Source organism: Schistocerca cancellata, chromosome 1 (assembly GCF_023864275.1).
Source record: "Schistocerca cancellata isolate TAMUIC-IGC-003103 chromosome 1, iqSchCanc2.1, whole genome shotgun sequence".
Classification (NCBI taxonomy): domain Eukaryota; kingdom Metazoa; phylum Arthropoda; class Insecta; order Orthoptera; family Acrididae; genus Schistocerca; species Schistocerca cancellata.
Genome location: NC_064626.1, coordinates 1,148,942,105 through 1,148,963,589, shown reverse-complemented (window position 1 = coordinate 1,148,963,589; position 21,485 = coordinate 1,148,942,105). Strand labels below are relative to the sequence as shown.

Here is a 21,485-nt window from a genome sequence, read left to right as displayed (position 1 = left end):
TACTGACAGACACCAACTAGAATAGTGACCGAGCTAGTGACTGCGACTGATACTGAGCCCTCCGATCAACGGCGGCGATCGTAATACTTGTGGTCGAGAGGGCGTTGGCGGCACGTTGCTTGCGAGTCTGTCTTTGGCCTCTCTCCTGGCAGGCGCACTTGCTCCAGCACGTACTATCGATCTCCTTGCCGCCTCTTTGTCGACCGGTGTGCTCGTGACAGCTTACGCCGGCAGACTACTCTCTGACGTCAGATGGTCATACTTGCAAACTTGGTCGTTCAGTTCACTTATTTTCCTTCACCACTTGCTGGATATCGAGTTGCAACGATACGAAAATTTATGAGCATTTAGCTGCTGGCAGCAAGTTGTGACACAAATTGCAAAATCAAAAACGATGGAAGTGGCACATACTGCCCCCCTGTCAAGCTGATGATGTGAATGATGGAAACTGTTAGTTACCGTGGTACAAAAGTTTTTATTGAAGCAGGAACTTATCGTGGTTCTACGAAGATTGTTATTAATTTCCCGGAGTTTTCATGGGAAGCGAAGCTGCTCGGGAGACAGAGAGGAAGATGCAGGGACAGAGACAGAGGCACGGGTGCCCGACCGCCAGACGTCGCTTCGCGGTGACTGGGGGAGGTGAGCGCGGCCGCTCTTCCGTGAAATGGACCCGGTGCCCACTTTCTGGCCGTATCTTCCGCCTGCCAGGGGAATGGCGTGGCCCTCAGCCAAATCGCCGCGAGTGATTGCAACAATTCAATTACAGGCGAGGGGAGCCGCGACCAGCAACGGAGCGACATCCACTCGTGAGCGTAATCTGTCGCTCCCACTGTTGTACGCACACTGCCTCGTTATCCCTCAGCCGCCCAGTGAAAAGCCAGGTGTCCCAATCTGGCGAGATAAACCCGTGTTCCTCCACAAGGTGCTGTCAGTTTGGAGGCATGTCAGTTTACTGTCACCGATAGCCCGATTCAGCTTCCTGGCAACACCTTCCTCGCGTTGAAGTAGTCCTGAGGATGTTCCGTTGCTCTGTAACTATCAAATGTCACCGCCTCATACGCGCAGTGTTTTATTTCCATTTATGTCAGTTACTTATGATCTTTATTCAATTTAGCATTGATTTAGTAATAATTCAGCCGTCTCTTTTTTTTTTTTTTTTTTTGGTCATCAGTCTACTGACTGGTTTGATGCGGCCCGCCACGAATTCCTTTCCTGTGCTAACCTCTTCATCTCAGAGTAGCACTTGCAACCTACGTCCTCAATTATTTGCTTGACGTATTCCAATCTCTACAGTTTTTGCCCTCTACAGCTCCCTCTAGTACCATGGAAGTCATTCCCTCATGTCTTAGCAGATGTCCTATCATCCTGTCCTTTCTCCTTATCAGTGTTTTCCACATATTCCTTTCCTCTCCGATTCTGCGTAGAACCTCCTCATTCCTTACCTTATCAGTCCACCTAATTTTCAACGTTCGTCTATAGCACCACATCTCAAATGCTTCGATTTTCTTCTGTTCCGATTTTCCCACAGTCCATGTTTCACTACCATACAATGCTGTACTCCAGACGTACATCCTCAGAAATTTCTTCCTCAAATTAAGGCCGGTATTTGATATTAGTAGACTTCTCTTGGCCAGAAATGCCTTTTTTGCCATAGCGAGTCTGCTTTTGATGTCCTCTTTGCTCCGTCCGTCATTGGTTATTTTACTGCCTAGGTAGCAGAATTCCGTAACTTCATTGACTTCGTGACCATCAATCCTGATGTTAAGTTTCTCGCTGTTCTCATTTCTCATATAAACTATGTAATAAAAAGTATCCGGACACCTCGCTGAAAATGACTTACAAGATCGTAGCGCCCTCCATCTGTAATGCTAGAATTCATCATGGTGTTGGCCCACCCTTAGCTTTGATCACAGCTTCCACTCTCGCAGGCATACGTTCAGTCATGTGCTGGAAGGTTTCTTGGGGTATGGCAACCCATTCTTCACGGAGTGCTGCACTGAGGAGAGGTGTCGATGTCGGACGATGAGGCCTCGCACGAAGTCGGCGTTGCAAAACATCCTAAGGGTGTTCTGTAGGGTTCAGGTCAGGACTCTGTGCAGACCAGTCCATTACAGGGATGTAACCACTCCGCCACAGTCCGTGCATTATGAACAGGTGCTCGATCGTGTTGAAAGATGCAGTCCCCATCCCCAAATTGCTCTTCAACAGTGAGAAGCAAGAAGGTGCTTAAAACATCAATGTAGGCCTGTGCTGTGATAGTTCCACGCAAAACAACAAGGGATGCAACCCACTCCATGAAAAACACGACCATACCATTACACCATTGCCTCCGAATTTTACTATTGGCACTACACACGCTGGCAGATGACGTTCACCGGGCACTCGCCATACCCACACGCTGCCATCGGGTCGCCACATTGTATACTGTGATTCGTCACTCTACGCAACGTTTTTCCACTGTTCAGTCGTCCAATGTTTACGATCCTTACACCAAACAAGGCGTCGTTTGGAATTTACCGGCGTGTTGTGTCGCGTATGAGCAACCGCTCGACCATGAAATCCAAGTTTTCTCACCCCCCCCCCCCCCCCTCTCGCCCAACTGTCATAGTACTTGCAGTGGATCCTGATGTGATGGTCTGGATTGATGTCTGTCTATTACACATTACGACCCTCTTTAACTGTCGACGGTCTCTGTCAGTCAGCAGTCGAGGTCGGTCTGTACGCTTTTGTGCTGTACGTGTCCCTTCACGTTTCCACTTCACTGTCACATCGGAAACGGTGGACCTAGGGATGTTTAGGAGTGTGGAAATCTCGCTTACAGACGTGTCCCACAAGTGACATCCAATCGCCTGACCACGTTCGAAATCCGTGAGTTCCGCGAAGCACCCCATTTTGTTCTCTCATGATGTCTAATGACTACTGAAGTCGCTGATACAGAGTACCTGGCAGCAGGTGGCAGCACAATACACCTAAAATGAGAAACGTATGTTTTTGGGGGTGTCCGGATACTTTTGATCACATAGTGTATTAGACACTGCTATCCGTCAAACATGCAGTAAATAAACGTGTAGCTGGCAGTAAGTGTACTATCTGAAGTCATCGAGTGATCGGCGACTGGAAACTTTCAGCGCCCCACGGACGCCAGCTGGTGGGAACAGTATTATGGTATGACAGACAGTGTCCCGCCGCGCGGGGTTAGCCGAGCGGTCTAGGGGGCGCTGCAGTCATGGACTGTGCGGCTGGTCCCGGCGGAGGTTCGAGTCCTCCCTCGGGTATGGGTGTGTATGTTTGTCCTTAGGATAATTTAGGTTAAGTAGTGTGTAAGCTTACGGACTGATGACCTTAGCAGTTAAGCCCCATAAGATTTCACACACATTTGAACATTTGACAGTGTCCTGCGCTTGCATAGGGAAGTAATCGAATACACACGGACGGCTGCGGACCACCTGCACCTCTTCATTCTTGATGTTTTCCCCGACGGCGATATCATTTATCAGTAGAGTAACTGTCCGTGTCCCAAAGTCATAATCGTGCTACTGTGGTTCAAGGAGAATGATACTAAACTCAATTTTGATGTCTTGGCCACCAAATTGGTTGATGTGAATCCGATGGAACCCATCTCAGCCGCAAATCAGCGGCCCGTTATTTATAGGAATTACTTGACTTGTTCTCAGACAGCCGCTGCCGCAAACCTCCCACAAGCTTACCAACGAATTGTACAACAGATGATAAAATGGTTCAAATGGCTCTGAGAACTATGGGACTCAACTTCTGAGGTCATTAGTCCCCTAGAACATAGAACTAGTTAAACCTAACTAACCTAAGGACATCACACACATCCATGCCCGAGACAGGATTCGAACCTGCGACCGTAGCGGTCTCGCGGTTCCAGACTGCAGCACCTAGATCCGCACGGCCACTTCGGCCGGCTCAACAGATGATACGCAGAATCGATGACGTATTGCGTTCCAAAGCTATCCCAGCTAGCTATTAAGCAGGTGGTGATAATTTTTTGGCTCCTCAGTGTATTTGCTCATTCCGCTTCACATCGCCCCGGACAGTAACTCCTACGTGCTCTACCGTAGTTACAGTTACCAGTTGTTTTTCGGCAATTCTGTAAGCGCACGGTGATGGATCTCTCAGTCTGTTTATGCTCATGCTTTATATTTATCAAAGTTCAGCGTCAACCGCCAGTCAGTGCACCATTCATCTATCCTATGCGCGTCTTCCGGGATTTCTCTACGGTCTTCTCTCGCTGTTAATGCTTTATCTTTCGTGAACAGCTTCACATAGTCTCCGATAACATCTACATCATTATTATAAATTGTAAATAGTACCGGCCCTGTAACACTCTCTTGGGGTTCTCCCGAAATTACCTTTACAGTTGTTGATTTCCTTCCAGCAAGAACGACGTTTTGAGTTACACCTGCGGAGAAGTCCTGAATCCAATCACAAAGTGTAATAGACTAATGATAAGAAAACCAGCGGCTGTATTTGAATACAACTTCGTTCATTATTTTTAAAACATGCTACCGGTTTCTACACCAAATTCTGTCATCTTCAGAGCCCAAGCGTCACCTGCCATCCACAACTGTTTACATGTTTGGATGGCAGGTTACGCTTCGAACCTGAAGATGACACAATTTGGTGTCGAAACTAGTAGCATGTTTTTAAAAGAATAAACGACTTTGGATTCGAATACAGCCGCTGGCTTTGTTATCGTTATTCAACTACACTCCTGGAAATTGAAATAAGAACACCGTGAATTCATTGTCCCAGGAAGGGGAAACTTTATTGACACATTCCTGGGGTCAGATACATCACATGATCACACTGACAGAACCACAGGCACATAGACACAGGCAACAGAGCATGCACAATGTCGGCACTAGTAAAGTGTATATCCACCTTTCGCAGCAATGCAGGCTGCTATTCTCCCATGGAGACGATCGTAGAGATGCTGGATGTAGTCCTGTGGAACGGCTTGCCATGCCATTTCCACCTGGCGCCTCAGTTGGACCAGCGTTCGTGCTGGACGTGCAGACCGCGTGAGACGACGCTTCATCCAGTCCCAAACATGCTCAATGGGGGACAGATCCGGAGATCTTGCTGGCCAGGGTAGTTGACTTACACCTTCTAGAGCACGTTGGGTGGCACGGGATACATGCGGACGTGCATTGTCCTGTTGGAACAGCAAGTTCCCTTGCCGGTCTAGGAATGGTAGAACGATGGGTTCGATGACGGTTTGGATGTACCGTGCACTATTCAGTGTCCCCTCGACGATCACCAGTGGTGTACGGCCAGTGTAGGAGATCGCTCCCCACACCATGATGCCGGGTGTTGGCCCTGTGTGCCTCGGTCGTATGCAGTCCTGATTGTGGCGCTCACCTGCACGGCACCAAACACGCATACGACCATCATTGGCACCAAGACAGAAGCGACTCTCATCGCTGAAGACGACACGTCTCCATTCGTCCCTCCATTCACGCCTGTCGCGACACCACTGGAGGCAGGCTGCACGATGTTGGGGCGTGAGCAGAAGACGGCCTAAAGGTGTGCGGGACCGTAGCCCAGCTTCATGGAGACGGTTGCAAATGGTCCTCGCCGATACCCCAGGAGCAACAGTGTCCCTAATTTGCTGGGAAGTGGCGGTGCGGTCCCCTACGGCACTGCGTAGGATCCTACGGTCTTGGCGTGCATCCGTGCGTCGCTGCGGTCCGGTCCCAGGTCGACGGGCACGTGCACCTTCCGCCGACCACTGGCGACAACATCGATGTACTGTGGAGACCTCACGCCCCACGTGTTGAGCAATTCGGCGGTACGTCCACCCGGCCTCCCGCATGCCCACTATACGCCCTCGCTCAAAGTCTGTCAACTGCACATACGGTTCACGTCCACGCTGTCGCGGCATGCTACCAGTGTTAAAGACTGCGATGGAGCTCCGTATGCCACGGCAAACTGGCTGACACTGACGACGGCGGTGCACAAATGCTGCGCAGCTAGCGCCATTCGACGGCCAACACCGCGGTTCCTGGTGTGTCCGCTGTCCGTGCGTGTAATCATTGCTTGTACAGCCCTCTCGCAGTGTCCGAAGCAAGTATGGTGGGTCTGACACACCGGTGTCAATGTGTTCTTTTTTCCATTTCCAGGAGTGTACTTCGTCTCCGCCTGCAGTCCCACTTTACTTAATGGATTACCAGAGAATCACAAAATGATCTGATACAGCGCTTGCTCTTGATTTGTTTACTGAACGATAATGCATGTTTGTATCGAATGCCTCACTGAAGCCAAGTTACAAGACATCTATTTGGGCACCGATATCTACGGCGCTGTGGATCTTATAGGCGAACAGAACGAACGAGGCTGCGGTTCATCGTCCTTGATACTCACATTGCTGATCACGTTATTCTGGACCCCGCGACTCTAGTGTGAGTGTAGAATCGACGGTTCAGGAGGGCCACTCTCTGCACAGTGCAGACAGAGGCATTGTTCTCTCGGCTGTGCTGGATGGTTCAGCAGCGTCACGCGCCTCGAGTAATGAAACGCTCTTGTTTGAAGCAAAGCAGGTATCCACACGGACACTGAGACGAAATCTCGATCACCAGTCAGTCTCAACACGGACACTATTTTCACAAAACTAAGAAAACCACGACAACTGTTGATTCACTAGTAATTTACTCATGATAACCGGTTTCGGAATAATATAATTCCATCTTCTGACATGCACTGTAACGGTGGAATGAATATGTTGCAACTATGCATAAGCAGTCTTTCATAAACGACAATGTAAAAGTGAACTCATGACCGGACATTACACACACAGAGCGTAAAAGAACCAAGATTGTCTTCCACCCAATACTGTCTTTGTATCCGAAAGTTCCGTGTCCCAGTTTATAAAATCGGGAACCTAAGAAGTTAAAAAACGAATATTTGTGAGAAAACCGCTATCCACGGAAACACGAAACACCTAAGAAGTATTAAAATGAGGAAAAGGAGCACACAATACGTGAAAGACATTTACATAGGAAAGCGACAGCAACCATCGTCTGGCTGCCCCAACAGGAATGCCGTAAACAGCTGCAGAAAGAAAGACGAGTTAGAGCGCGCGCCACACATGACTCACAGTTCTTGCACGCAGCTGTGGTAGGTGAAACGCTTAAGACTGCCAGCGGGAAAATCTAATAAAAGGGCATGGATACGCCAAACACTTGGGAGGAAGAGATCATGAACATTTAGATACAAAACACAAAGGTATGTAACCAACACATTGACCAAATTTATACAAATAAAATCTGACCACTTAACAAATTACATTTTAAATGCGAACATTTTAGGTTAGGCTTTAGCGTGAGTGTTATTGACATCGAATGAAACAACAAGTTTACTGTAACCAGTCGGTTTTTATGTATATGCACAACGAAAAAATGGTTCAAATGGCTCTGAGCACTATGGGACTTAATATCTATGGTCATCAGTCCCCTAGAACTTAGAACTACTTAAACCTAACTAACCTAAGGACAGCACACAACACCCAGCCATCACGAGGCAGAGAAAATCCCTGACCCCGCCGGGAATCGAACCCGGGAACCCGGGCGTGAGAAGCGAGAACGCTACCGCACGACCACGAGATGCAGGCATATGCACAACGCATTTCGAAGATTTAAACTTCCATCATCAGTGGGTTGTTTTGGAAATCAGCCTTATGCAAACACTATTTGTTTATTTTTATATTTACCCAGACATGTTTCGACACCAATGTGTCATCTTCTGTTGGTCAAATTTTTATTTCTGTAAAGTACAATGTCACATTTGTAATAATTTAACTGCTGTATGCCTAAGAAATACAATATTGCAATATTTGCATACAGTAGTTAAATTATTACAAATGTGATACTGTAATTTACAGAAATAAAAAAATTTACCAACAGAAGATGACACATTGTTGTCGAAACATGTGTGGGTAAATATAAAAATATACTAATCGTGTTTGCATAAGGCTGATTTCCAAAACAACCCAGTTTTTAAATTGCAAACACAGAAGAACGAAAAGAGAAGCTTCAAACCTTAGTAAAATGAGTATTCCATCACCAGGTGAATTTACATGCATTAGTACGACATTGTGTGTGTGTGTGTGTGTGTGTGTGTGTGTGTGTGTGTTTTGTGTTACGACTTTGGGGTAACGTGTCGCTCTGTCTCCAGTGATCACAGCCCCCTTCCTCTGTTGTAATACATCACATATGAACTGTCATACTTTGTAAACGATGATCGTGTCTGCTTCAAAAATGGCTCTGAGCACTATGGGACTTAACTTCAGTCCCATAGAACTTAGAGTTAAGTAAACCTAACTAACCTAAGGACATCACACACATCCATGCCCTAGGCAGGATTCGAACCTGCGACCGTAGCGGTCGCGCGGCGTCAGACTGTGGCGCCTAGAACAGCTCGGGCACTCCGGCCGGCGATCGTGTCTGGTAACGACTTTACAGACATCATCTTTGTTAATTTGTTAACATCGAGTGTAGATTTAAGTGTGAGGAAGTCATTTCTGAAAGTATTTGTATGGAGTGTAGCCATGTATGTAAGTGAAACATGGACAGTAAATAGTTTGGACAAGAAGAGAATAGAAGCTTTTGAAATGTGGTGCTACAGAAGAATGCTGAAGATTAGACGGGTAGATCACATAACTAATGAGGAAGTATTGAATAGGATTGGGAAGAAGAGAAGTTTATGGCACAACTTGACCAGAAGAAGGGATCGGTTGGTAGGACATGTTCTGAGGCATCAAGGGATCACCAATTTAGTATTGGAGGGCAGCGTGGAGGGTAAAAATCGTAGGGGGAGACCAAGAGATGAATACACTAAGCAGATTCAGAAGGATGTAGGTTGCAGTAGGTACTGGGAGATGAAGAAGCTTGCACAGGATAGAGTAGCATGGAGAGCTGCATCAAACCAGTTTCAGGACTGAAGACCACAACAACAACAACAACAACAACATCTTTGTTTACTTCGGAAGGGGCCTGTGACCACAGGTTACCCCAAAGTCGTAACACACACACATGTCGTACTAACACATGTAAATCCACATGAAGATGTCGATATAAATAAATGGCGTCTGTTAACGGTAAACATGTTTCATTCGATTTCAAATAACAGTTATGAGAGGAATATTGAGAAATTTTACGAAATGCCGTACAGTTTTCTACCGTAGAAATATTTTAGCTAATTACACCATATTTCAGGTTACCGCTCAAGTGTAGTTTTTTTTCTTCATTATTTTGCCTGTTTTGGTGCATTTTTCACCTCTGCCGAAAATTCTGTACATGATTCAGAGTATCTTACTGAGAGTTTATTGGCCAGTCACGCATCGAACAGCTGAAGGCGAAGTCCTGAAATGAGACGGGCGTTACAGCTGCGGCTCCCGACATCGATTCCCACGGCGAGTGTTGCGAGCGAGCGCCGCTGACCGGACAACCGCAAAGTGCTCCGGTGTTCCCCTTCATTAACCATCCGGCTACCGGCGCACACTCCTGCCTGCGAGTCGTCTGACGCGACGAAAGCTCTCACTGTAGCGCTTAATTCAGTTGCGTAACACAACGCCTGTGTTGGTCGAATACTTGGCGAGTGTGTCAATCTCGCCTATCCAACCTTTTTAAGCATGCTGCAGGAAGAGAGATCATAAAATGAACAAAAGTAAAACAAGAGTAATGGAAATTAGTCGAATAAAACCAGGGGTCGCAGAGGAAATTAGATTAGGAATTGATGCAATAAACGTAGATGAGTTCTGTTACTGGGTGAGATTAAGACATGTGAACACAAAATAAGCAGTCTTGCATATGCGGATGACTTAGTTGTGATGGCAGATTCGATTGAAAGTTTGCAAAGTAATATTTCAGAGCTAGATCAGAAATGTAAGGACTATGGTATGAAGATTAGCATCTCCAAAACGAAAGTAATGTCAGCGGGAAAGAAATATAAACGGATTGAGTGCCAAATAGGAGGAACAAAGTTAGAACAGGTGGACGGTTTCAAGTACTTAGGATGCATATTCTCACAGGATGGCAACTTAGTGAAAGAACTGGAAGCGAGGTGTAGCAAAGCTAATGTATGGGAGCGAAAGCTGGGTGGATTCAGGTTACCTTATCAACAAGGTTGAGGTTACGGATATGAAAGTAGCTAGGATGATTGCAGGTACTAGTAGATGGGAACAAGGGCAGAAGGGTGTCCACAATGAGGAAATCAAAGAAAAACTGGGAATGAACTCTATAGATGTAGCAGTCAGGGCGAACAGGCTCAGATGGTGGGGGTCATGTTACACGCATGGGAGAAGCAAGGTTACCCAAGAGACTCATGGGTTCAGCAGTAGAGGGTAGGAGGAGTCGGGGCAGACCGAGGAGAAGGTACCTGGATTCGGTTAAGAATTATTTTGAAGTAATAGTTTTAACATCAGAAGAGACACCAATGTTAGCACTGAATAGGGGATCATGGAGGAACTGTATAAGGGGGGCTATGCTCCAGACTGAACGCTGAAAGGCATAATCAGTCTTAAATGATGATGATGATGATGATGATGATGATGATGATGATGATGATGATGATGATGATGATGAGTTCTGTTACTTGCTTAGCGCTATAACAAATCATGTCCGAAGTGGAAAAGGTATAAAATGGTGAGTGGCAATAGCAAGAAAAACATTTCTCTAAAACAAAAGTTTGTCATCATGGAATGTAATTGGTTCCTTTAAAAAATTGCTCCCATTCACGTTTTTCTTTTATTCGTGTATTTATTTATTTCGTGCATGACGCATTTCGAGAAATGATTTCTATGTTCAGGTGATTTTTTTTCGTTTATTATGGCACTTACGCGTAATGTTTTTGATATTTGAGGTGCTGCATTATTCTGTTTCCTCTACTGTAACAACACACGTAGTTTTCAAGTAATGCAGCAACTCACAGATCGTAAACATCACGCGTAATTGCTATAAGACACGGAAAACGCACTAGAAAATGGGAATGGTTTCCCTAAACCTTTCGTGCAGGAGATAAATAAATAAAAGAAAAACCGTGACCGGCAGCAACAAACGTTATTTTATAAACAACAAACCCATTGCTCTTACAGTCCTAGGCTTTCACCGATCATTTCTAATTGATAACATAAAACATATAAATTTCGCAAGTCTCTTCTAATGATATTTGTCTGGAGAAAAGCCTTATCGGAAGTGAAACTTGGACAATATAGAATTAAGACAAGAAAAGAATAGAAGCTTTTGAATTGTCGTGCTACAGAAGAATGCTGAACATTGGATGGATAGAGCATGTAACTCATGAGGAGGTACTACATAGGATTGGCGAGAAAATACATTTACGACAGAAACTGACTGAAAGAAGTGATCTATTCTCTCTCTCCTGTTTCTGGATATGTTTTAATTTTTAATTTATTGTTTGAAAAGTAATCTTTAAACTTGAATAAAATAAATATTGCTATTATTTCTTCTGCGCGGGATTAGTTCTTGAAATGAAAATAATGTCTGACATTTATGTAGAGATTCTTTTTTTTACGTGGTGCACAGTATACGTACGTTGGGGAAAAGTGTAAAGCTTGTCATATCATCCTGAATGAATTATTGTTACTCTTCTTAAATAAACTAAAAACACTTGAAATCCTGATGTTATTAATTTGACTTCATCATGTAAATGCGTTTAACTGAGAAAAAAGTTCGAATGCTCGAAACAAGATTCTATACTCCTACATAAGTTCAGCCGAAGACTATCTGTGCTGTTTTTAATCTATTAACTGAAAAAACTAATTTGAAAAGATAATACTCGCATGCGCTGCAATGCTGGAAGAGGAAGTACTTTATACCAAATCGCACGTCTTTCGCGCAGTTGATATAATTTCAAATGTACTGCGTAATTGCGGCGGCTTCAGTTAACCAGCCATGTTCCTTCTGTTGCCCTACATAAGTTCAGCCAAAGACTATCTGTGCTGTTTTTAATCTATTAACTGAAAAAACTAATTTGAAAAGATAATACTCTCATGCGCTGCAGTGCTGGAAGAGGAAGTACTTCATTCCAAATCGCACGTCTTTCGCGCAGTTGATATAATTTCAAATGTACTGCGTAATTGCGGCGGCTTCAGTTAACCAGCCATGTTCCTTCTGTTTCTGAAAACTGAAGTAAATTATGAAAAGGGCTGGATTATTGAACATCTTGTTTTACCAATACACATTAAATAATTTCATCACGAATTTTAATGCCTACATTAAAGTATTTGTAACTCTTACACACCTCCTGTTCTATAGCAGTCCGTACCAATTACATAGTCAACCGATCTCAAAGGCAGCTACTATCACAGAGAGCGAACTTTTTTAATGGCGCTCTTAAAAGCTTGAATAGCGTGAAGATATAAGATAATAATAACTAATTGTTCTTTGTGTCATAAACATAAGAGCAGAAAATGTTTTATTCTCTGGTACATCATATACAAACAAACGCCATCCGAACAGGCTTTGAAGGCCCAACAGTAGCGACCGGCCGCCGTGTCATCCTCAGCCTATAGGCGTCACCGGATGCGGATATGGAGGGGCATGTGGTCAGAACACTGCTCTTCCTCCCCCCTCCCTCCCCTGTTGTCAGTTTTCGTGGCCGGTGCCGCCACAAGGGCTAAGTTCACTCCGCTTGCCAACAGCACTCGGCACACCCAGACGGTGACCCGTCCAAGTGTTGGGCGACTGATGGGAACCGATGTTACCACTGCGGCAAGGCCGTTGGCGAAATATGATATAGTAGTTGTTACTATTATCGTACAGGAGCATCTCTCATATTTTAAATGTCACATAGAATAAAGCGCCAAAGAAACTGAAATAGGCATGCGTATTCAAATACAGACATATGTAAACAGGCAGTACACGGAGCTGCGGCCGGCAACGCCTATATAAGACAACAAGTGTCTCGCGCATTTGTTAGATCGGTTACTGCGGATATCAAGATTTAAGCAAGCTTGAACGTGGTGTTAGGTGTTATAGTCGGCGCACGGGCGATGGGACGTATCATCTCCGAAGTAGCCATAAAGTGGGGATTTTCCCGTACGACTATTTCACGAGTGTACCGTGCATATCAGGAATCCGTTAACACATCAAATCTCCGACATTGCTGCGGCCGGAAAAAGATCCTGCAAGAACGGGACCAACGACGACTGAAGAGAATCGTTCGATGTGATGGAAGTGCAACCCTTCCCCAAATTGCTGCAGGTTTCAGTATTGGGTCATCAACAAGTGTCAGCTTGCGAACCATTCAACGAAATATCATCGATATGGACTTTCGGAGCCGAAGGCCCACTCGTGTACCCTTGATGACTGCACGACACAAAGCTTTACGCCTCACCTAGGCCCGTCAACATCGACATTGGACTGTTGATGACAGGAAACATGGCGTCTTGTCGGACGAGTCTCGTTTCAAATTGTATCCAGCGGATGGACATGTACGGTATAGAGACATCCTCATGAGTTCAAATGGCTCTGAGCACTATGGGACTCAACTGCTGTGGTCATAAGTCCCCTAGAACCTAGAACTACTTAAACCTAACTAACCTAAGGACAGCACACAACACCCAGCCATCACGAGGCAGAGAAAATCCCTGACCCCGCCGGGAATCGAACCCAGGAACCCGGGCGTGGGAAGCGAGAACGCTACCACACGACCACGAGATGCGGGCATCCTCATGAGTTCTGGGATCCTGCATGGCAACAGGGGACTGTTCAAACTGGTGGAGGCTCTGTAATGGTGTGGGGCATGTTTAGTTGGAGTGATATGACACCCCTGATACGTCTAGATACGACTCTGACAGGTGAGACGTATGTAAGCATCCTGTCTGATCACCTCCATCCATTCATGTCCATTGTGCATTCCGACGGACTTAGGCAATTCCACCAGGCGACACCCCACACGTCCAGAATTGCTTCAGTTGGCTCCAGGTACACTCTCCTGATTTCAAACACATCCGCTGGCCACCAAACTCCCCAGACACTAATATTATTGAGAACATCTGGGCTGCGTTTCAACGTGCTGTTCAGAAGAGATCTCCACTCCTTCGTACTCTTACGGATTTATCGACAGCCCTGCAGAATTTATGGTGTCAGTTGCCTCCAGCAGTACTTCAAACATTAGTCGAGTCCATGCCAGGTCGTGTTTCGGCTCTTCTTCGTGCTCGTGGGAGCCCTACGCGATATAAGGCATGCTTACCAGTTTCTTTGGTTTTTCAGTGTAGTTTGCATCACACATAATATATGTACATCATACTCACGTTATAATTATTCTCGTTGACAGTTTTTTGCAGCCGGCCGAAGTGGCCGCGCGGTTCTAGGCATTTCAGTTTGGAACCACGTGACCGCTACGGTAGCAGGTTCGAATCCTGCCTTGGGCATGGATGTGTGTGATGTCCTTAGTTTAGTTAGGTTTAAGTAGTTCTAAGTTCTAGGGGACTGATGACCTCAGAAGTTAAGTCCCATAGTGCTCAGAGCCATTTGAACCATTTCACAGTTTTTTACACAATTTCAAACGTCCATTCGTTTGAGGATGCTACAAATCGGTTGACATGACACATTGTGAGGCATCAAGGAATCGCGAACCTGGTAAATGAAGTAAACATTTTTCGAATATGATGTGGATGAGTAGCATTCTACATAGCCTCTAATTGTGTCCAAGCTAAAATAAAACATTATGTATCCACTCAACATCCCTTCCAACATTTGGGCCTGAGACTACAAGCTCACTTTGTCCGCACGTATGAAATACATTCTGCAAAAAACTGAAAAGGCAATTCAAAAATGTTCCAATGTGTGTGAAATCTTATGGGACTTAACTGCTAAGGCCATCAGCTTTCACTGTACTTAACCCAAATTATTCTAAGGACAAACATGTCCGAGGGAGTACTCGAACCTCCGCTGGGATCAGCCGCACAAAAAATGGTTCAAATGGCTCTGAGCACTATGCGACTTAACTTCTGAGGTCATCAGTCGCCTAGAACTTAGAACTACTTAAACCTAACTAACCTAAGGACATCACACACATCCATGCCCGAAGCAGGATTCGAACCTGCGACCGTAGCGGTCTTGCGGTTCCAGACTGCAGCGCCTAGAACCGCACGGCCACTTCGGCCGGCTCAGCCGCACAGTCCACGACCTCAGCGCCTGAGACCGCTCGGCTAATCCCGCGCGGCGAAAAGGTAATTGATATTATACATTCAGTTACGGGGTTTTGGAGCGGTGGCGGCACAAGGAGATGTATCTACAGGTTGTTTCCGTAAGAGCGTGCAAAAATGTAACAGGACATAGAGAATGTTCCACTGAACAATTTGAGACAGGGAACCTGGGGTTGGAGAAACCAGCTTATGGAGATGTAGAAGTAAACTGGTCTACCCGTTTGTCTAGCATTACTGTTTTCCAGCTTATTTACAGGTAATGCGCATGTTAGTCTACACGTACTGTGCTGTTTATTTACATGTACATGCCTTATTTCCAGTAAGAATGGAGAAGAACGAGCCTGATTGCTAGGAAGTGATGATGCACACCCATATCACCCACAATATTCCACGGAATGTTTGTGACTGACTTTGCACCGAGGGTCGCATTGTTCCAGTGGTTGTTCCATCAATGGGTTGTTCCACCAGATTTCCTCCAAATCGAGCTATTTACTGACGAGGTCTCATTTGATCGTCATGGTATTTTGAACAGTAGGAATTGGCTGTAGTAGAGGCACACCATCAGGTACGGTTTGCGGTGAATATCTGGGCCGGTATTGCAGGTGACAATCTCACTGGGCCATATCATCTGCCTGGCCGTCTGAATGCCCACCTATACTTGAGGTTCGTGCAAAGAGTTCGACCTGAGTTGTTGGAGAACGTACCCTTGGCTGTTCGTGAGAGCATGTGGATAAAACATGACTGCGGACCGCCTCACTTCAGTGTGGATGTCTGCAACCATTTGAGTACTGTATTTCCTGGTCGCTGGACTGGAAGAGGAGATCCTGTTCCATGGCCTGCGAAGTCACCTGACCTGAACCCCCTTGATTCTTTGCTATGGGGATATCTAAAGTCACTTGTGTATGAGACCCAAGTGGATACGGAGATGGAATTAGTTGCCAGAATTGTAGCTGCCTGTGATGTGATTCGAAAAACACCAGGGATATTTGTCAGAGTGATACAGAATCTTGTTCGCCGATGTCATGCCTGCATTGCGTTTGATCGCCGTCAGTTTCAGCACATTTTAAAGATACAGTACAAATGATACGTTCATTGTGTCAGTGATGGTATTTGCAGTTCAGTGTAAGTAATGAAAATAAAAAAGTACACAGTAGTATGATTTCATTCCTATTATCTGCTTGAGGTGGCTTCTTCGACCCCAGGTTCCCTACCTCAAACTGTTCAGCGGAGCATCCTGTACGTTCTGATACATTTCTGCACGCTATTACGGAAACACCCTGTGTATCGTACTGTAATCCGGCAAGGACCACGGTTGCCTTTGCTATGGCTCGGCCACTGAGTCTGCTCTACAAACGCTTGACAGGTGTCAGTATAAAGCTTGCAGGTGCTGCTTGGATGCTCCACGGTCAACCTGTATGAATGCTCTTTATTCCAAAGCTAATGAGCCTCCCAACACAGAAGACATTAGCACTCCGTCTTCAGGCCACAAGTGGCTCATCGGGACTATCCGACCGCCGTGTCATCCTCAGTTGAGGATGCGGATAGGACACACCGCTCTCCCGGTCGTTGTGATGGTTTTTTGTGACCGGAGCCGCTACTATTCGGTCGAGTAGCTCCTCAATTGGCATCGCGAGGCTGAGTGCACCCCGAAAAATGGCAACAGCGCATGGCAGGCTGGATGGTCACCCATCCAAGTGCCGGCCACGCCCGACAGCTCTTAACTTCGGTGATCTCACTGGAACCGGTGTATCAACTACGGCAAGGCCGTTCCCACAGAACACATTACGTTGGCTCCAAATACCTACTCAAATGGGCAAGACCATTTGGAGGATATGCGTACTGGCTGAGAAATGCTTCTCTAGAAGATACTTGTTTATAAAGAAACTCCCGCCACTAGCCTATATGTTTTGCAGTATTTCACCACTGTACGACCGAACTGCAACAGCGTCACACGGTCAGTATTTCATGATAGGCTAGAGGAATTGACAACGGATTTAGGCATTCGTACGGATCGGATACACCGTACGTGGAACCTAATAAGAGCATGCAAGAAAGGTCTTTTCAGATGTATTGAAAAATGCGCACCGTCTCTACACAGATGGATCTCGTACTTCAGATGGCGTGCGTAGCGCATACTGTGACGAACAGACACGCCGTGGTGGCCAATTCCAACTCCCTCATTATTCTGACTGATTCGCGATCAAAGTTGACGCTCGTATAGAATAACGCCGTCAATAATGCCAATAATTATTTGGTTTATCGTATTATAAAAAAAAATGGTTCAAATTGCTCTAAGCACTATGGGACATCACATCTGAAGTCATCAGTCCCCTAGACTTAGAACTGCTTAAACCTAACTAACCTAAGGACATCACCCAGCCGGCCGGTGTGGCCGTGCGGTTCTAGGCGCTTCAGTCTGGAACCGCGTGATCGCTACGGTCGCAGGTTCGAATCCTGCCTCGGGCATGGATGTGTGTGATGTCCTTAGGTTAGGTTTAAGTAGTTCTAAGTTCTAGGGGACTGATGACCACAGATGTTAAGTCCCATAGTGCTCAGGGTCATTTGAACCATTTGACATCACACACGTCCATGCCCGAGGCAGGATTCGAACGTGCGACCGCAGCAGCAGCGCGGTTCCGGACTGAATTGCCTAGAACCGCTCGGCCACCACGCCCGGGTATCGTATTACAGACCGGATTAGAACTACAGCGCCGTAGAAGAAAATCCTGATGCTATGAGCAAAGGGGCACTGTAGTATCACGCTCAACGAAATTGTTGAAGCTCTCGCTAAGATTGCCAATCACCTCGGACAAAGACGTACGTACATGCTCTTTACACAGACGCTCTCAGAGCTACGCGGCGGCAGATCACAAAAGCGGAGCCTATCGTGTCAGTATAGGGGAAGACGTGATGCAACTACACCGCAAAGCATCCCTCCGCCACCGTGGTACTTCCTTGGTAGGTACCGACTGCACCTGTACCGGCAACAATTGACCGACTCATCCCTCTGCGATTGTGGGACGGAGGAGGATACAGGTAACATCATTTTCGGCTGCTCATTGCGATACCACGCCACAACCGAATTACTACACTGCTTAGCACTTCTCGGTCATTTTCCAAACAGAGTAGAGAGAGTCTTTACAACGAATGTGTGTGTGTGTGTGTGTGTGTGTGTGTGTGTGTGTGTGGTACAGTATATCGTTTGTTAAGTAAAATAAGTGTTGTAGCATCGCATATATTGGAGGCTGGGTAAGTGGATCATGCCCAAAGTTCAAAAATAAAAATGAAAATAAACGTTTGGACCAGGAATTCCATGTTAAAAAGAAACTATGGGTATGAATTCGGATGTACAACCCTAGTTGCGCTCTATTTAGTATTATTTGCGAAGCGACAAATGATGGTTGCGTTATTACAAGCTATCATGCTTCGTGTCCGTTGAGACATTTCTTTCATACCTTACCACTCGTAAATGCAGACGCTGTCTAAACTCTCGAGCCCTATAGCTAGTTGTTGACCATTGTTATTATCAAAAGAGTTACCTATCTTGTGTTGCTACAGTAAGCTCTGACGACATTATTGTTTGTTGTCGCTCTTTAGCTGTAACTATGATTCCCACCTCTGACACCCCGTCACTTTAACAATCTGTTTGCTCTCCTCCTGTTCCAGGTGACCTGTGCCGTCCTCTGAACTGCAAGAAGAAGGAGCTGTGTCTTCTTGAAGATGCATTCACCGCTGTCTGTGTCAGCAAGAAGGAGCTACACAAGAACGGGTAAGTGCCTCGGAACATTTTCATTGCGCGTGTGAACATAGATAATTTCATTTTGCGAATATTACAGATATCGTAAATGCACTGCAGGGAAAGGCGCTTACACGACTGTGTTTCTTCTTGGCCGTCTTCAGGGATGGTTTTTTAAATTTTCCACGTGGATATTCACTACAACGGTGCTGAATCGTTTCCCATAGCCACGCCATCAGTATGTTCATAGAATCTATTGCCCCACTGAAAGCGATTTCCCTGCTCCAACGGCAGGAGTATATAAAATATCCTGCACTGGCCGATAAGTGTTATTATTATTATTATTATTATTATTATTATTATTATTATTATTATTATTAAGAGTTGTCGGCCTTGTGACTGGTTTGATGCGACCCACTGCGGATTCCTCTACTGTGACAATTTCTACATCTGAAAGTAGCACTTGCATACATTGTCCTCAGAAATTTACTGTCCTCCCCTACAGGTTTTAGCCTCTACAGCTCCCTCTAGCAACATAAAAGTCACTCCCTGATTTCTTAACAGATGTAACATTCTGTCCCTCCTCTTTGTCACTGTTGTCTCCATATGCTCCTTTTATCGCAGAGAATCTGCTCCTTTATTGTCGGATCTGTCCACTCCTTAATTTCGTCTACTTTGTGACCACCAATTTTGATAAGTTTATCGCTGATCTTATTTCTGTTACTCGTCAATAGTTTCGTCTTTCTTCGATTTGCTCTCAATCCATATTCTTTACGCATTAGACTGTTCATTCCATTTAGCAGATCATGTATTACTTCTTCACTTTCACTCAGGATAGGAATGTCATCAGCGAATCGCGTCATTGATTTCTTTCACCTTGAATTTTAATTCCACTCCTGAACCTTTCTTTTAGTTCAATCATCGCTTCTTCGGTGTATAAATACAAGAGTACGGGGCGTAAGACTACATCCCTTCTTACACCGTTTTTAATCCGGGTACCTCGTTCTTGATCTTCCACTCTTATTATTCCCTCTTGGCTCTTGTACATATTGTATTATTACCCGTCCTTTCGGATAACTTACCCCTATTTCTCACAAAATTTCGAACATCTTGCACCATCTGACAGGTCGACAAATCCTATCAACTTGTCTCAATTTTTCTTTAATCTTGCTTCCATTATCAACCACAATGTCAGGATTGCCTCACTGGTGCCTTTACCTTCCCTAATGCCAAACTGATCGTCATCTAACACATCCACAACTCTCCTTTCCATTCTTCTGTACGTTATTCTTGTCAGCAACTTGGATGCATGAGTTGTCAAGCTGACTGTGCGATAATTCTCGCACTTGTCAGCTCTCGCAGTCTTTGGAATTGTGTGGATGATATTCCTCCGAACGTTAGAATTTATAACGCCACACTCATACATTCTACACACCAACGTGAATAGTCGTTCTGTTCCCACTTACCTCCAAGATTTTAGAAATTCTGATGGCGTTTTATCTATCCCTTCTGCCTTATTTGATCTTAATTCCTCCAAAGTTTCCTTACATTCTGATTCTAATACTGGATCCCCTATTTATTTCTCTATCTACTCCTGGTCTTCTTTTATCACGTCATCAGACAAATCTTCCCCCTCATAGAGCCTATCCGCTCTCTCCTCTGCATTTAATAGTGGAATACCCGTTGCACTGTTAATGTTACCATCCTTGCTTTCTATGCCACCGAAGGTTGTTTTGACTTTTCTATATGCTGAGTCACTCCTTCAGACAGTCGTTTCGTTCTCTATTTCTTCACATTTTTCATGCAGCCATTTCGTCGTAGCTTCCCTGCACTTTCTATTTATTTCACTTTCCCCTTTTCAGATTTTCTGGCTTCCCTTATTCATAACGAATGCTACATCCGTTGTATCTTTTACTTGTGCTCTTGATATTACCGTATATTCGTCTGACGAGAAATCGTCATCTCATCTCATTTCATCTCATCTCATCTCATCTCATCTCATCCCATTTCACTTCACTTCACTGATCCCCACTATAGATTGAGCCCTTTCATTTCCTTTTCAGGTTGTCTGCCTATCCTACTACGTTCAAACTTGCAATGACACCAACATAATCACAGAGAAATCTCGTAACGTAGTGGAACTTTGTTGGCTAAAAATGGTTCAAATGGCTCTGAGCACTATGGGACTTAACATCTGTGGTCATCAGTCCCCTAGAAAGAACTACTTAAACCTAACTAACCTAAGGACATCACACACATCCATGCCCGAGGCAGGATTCGAACCTGCGACCGTAGCAGTCCCGCGGTTCCGGACTGAAGCGCCTAGAACCGCTAGACCACCGCGGCCGGCGGATCTTTGTTGACGAAAACTTTAAGAATAAATTATTGATGATGTTCCATAGATCTGATATAGTCAAATTTTCGTTGAGGCATTTGAGACTCATCTTTATCTACGGTAATGATCGAAGCTGAAGAAATTAATTAAAATTTATGCAATGGCCCGGACTTGAATCTTGGTCTGCTTGCTCACAAGGCAGGTATGCTAGATATTAC

At 45.3% G+C, this 21,485-nt stretch overlaps 1 protein-coding gene across 1 annotated transcript in view; it reads left to right on the top strand.

The window, feature by feature from the left end:
- Nucleotides 1–21,485, top strand: part of LOC126135927 (proteoglycan Cow) — a 274,813-nt gene that overhangs the window by 92,665 nt on the left and 160,663 nt on the right. The window contains exon 3 of the mRNA XM_049915203.1: nt 18,863–18,965. Coding sequence (XP_049771160.1) covers nt 18,863–18,965 — 103 coding nt within the window. The remainder of the gene's footprint in view (nt 1–18,862; nt 18,966–21,485) is intronic.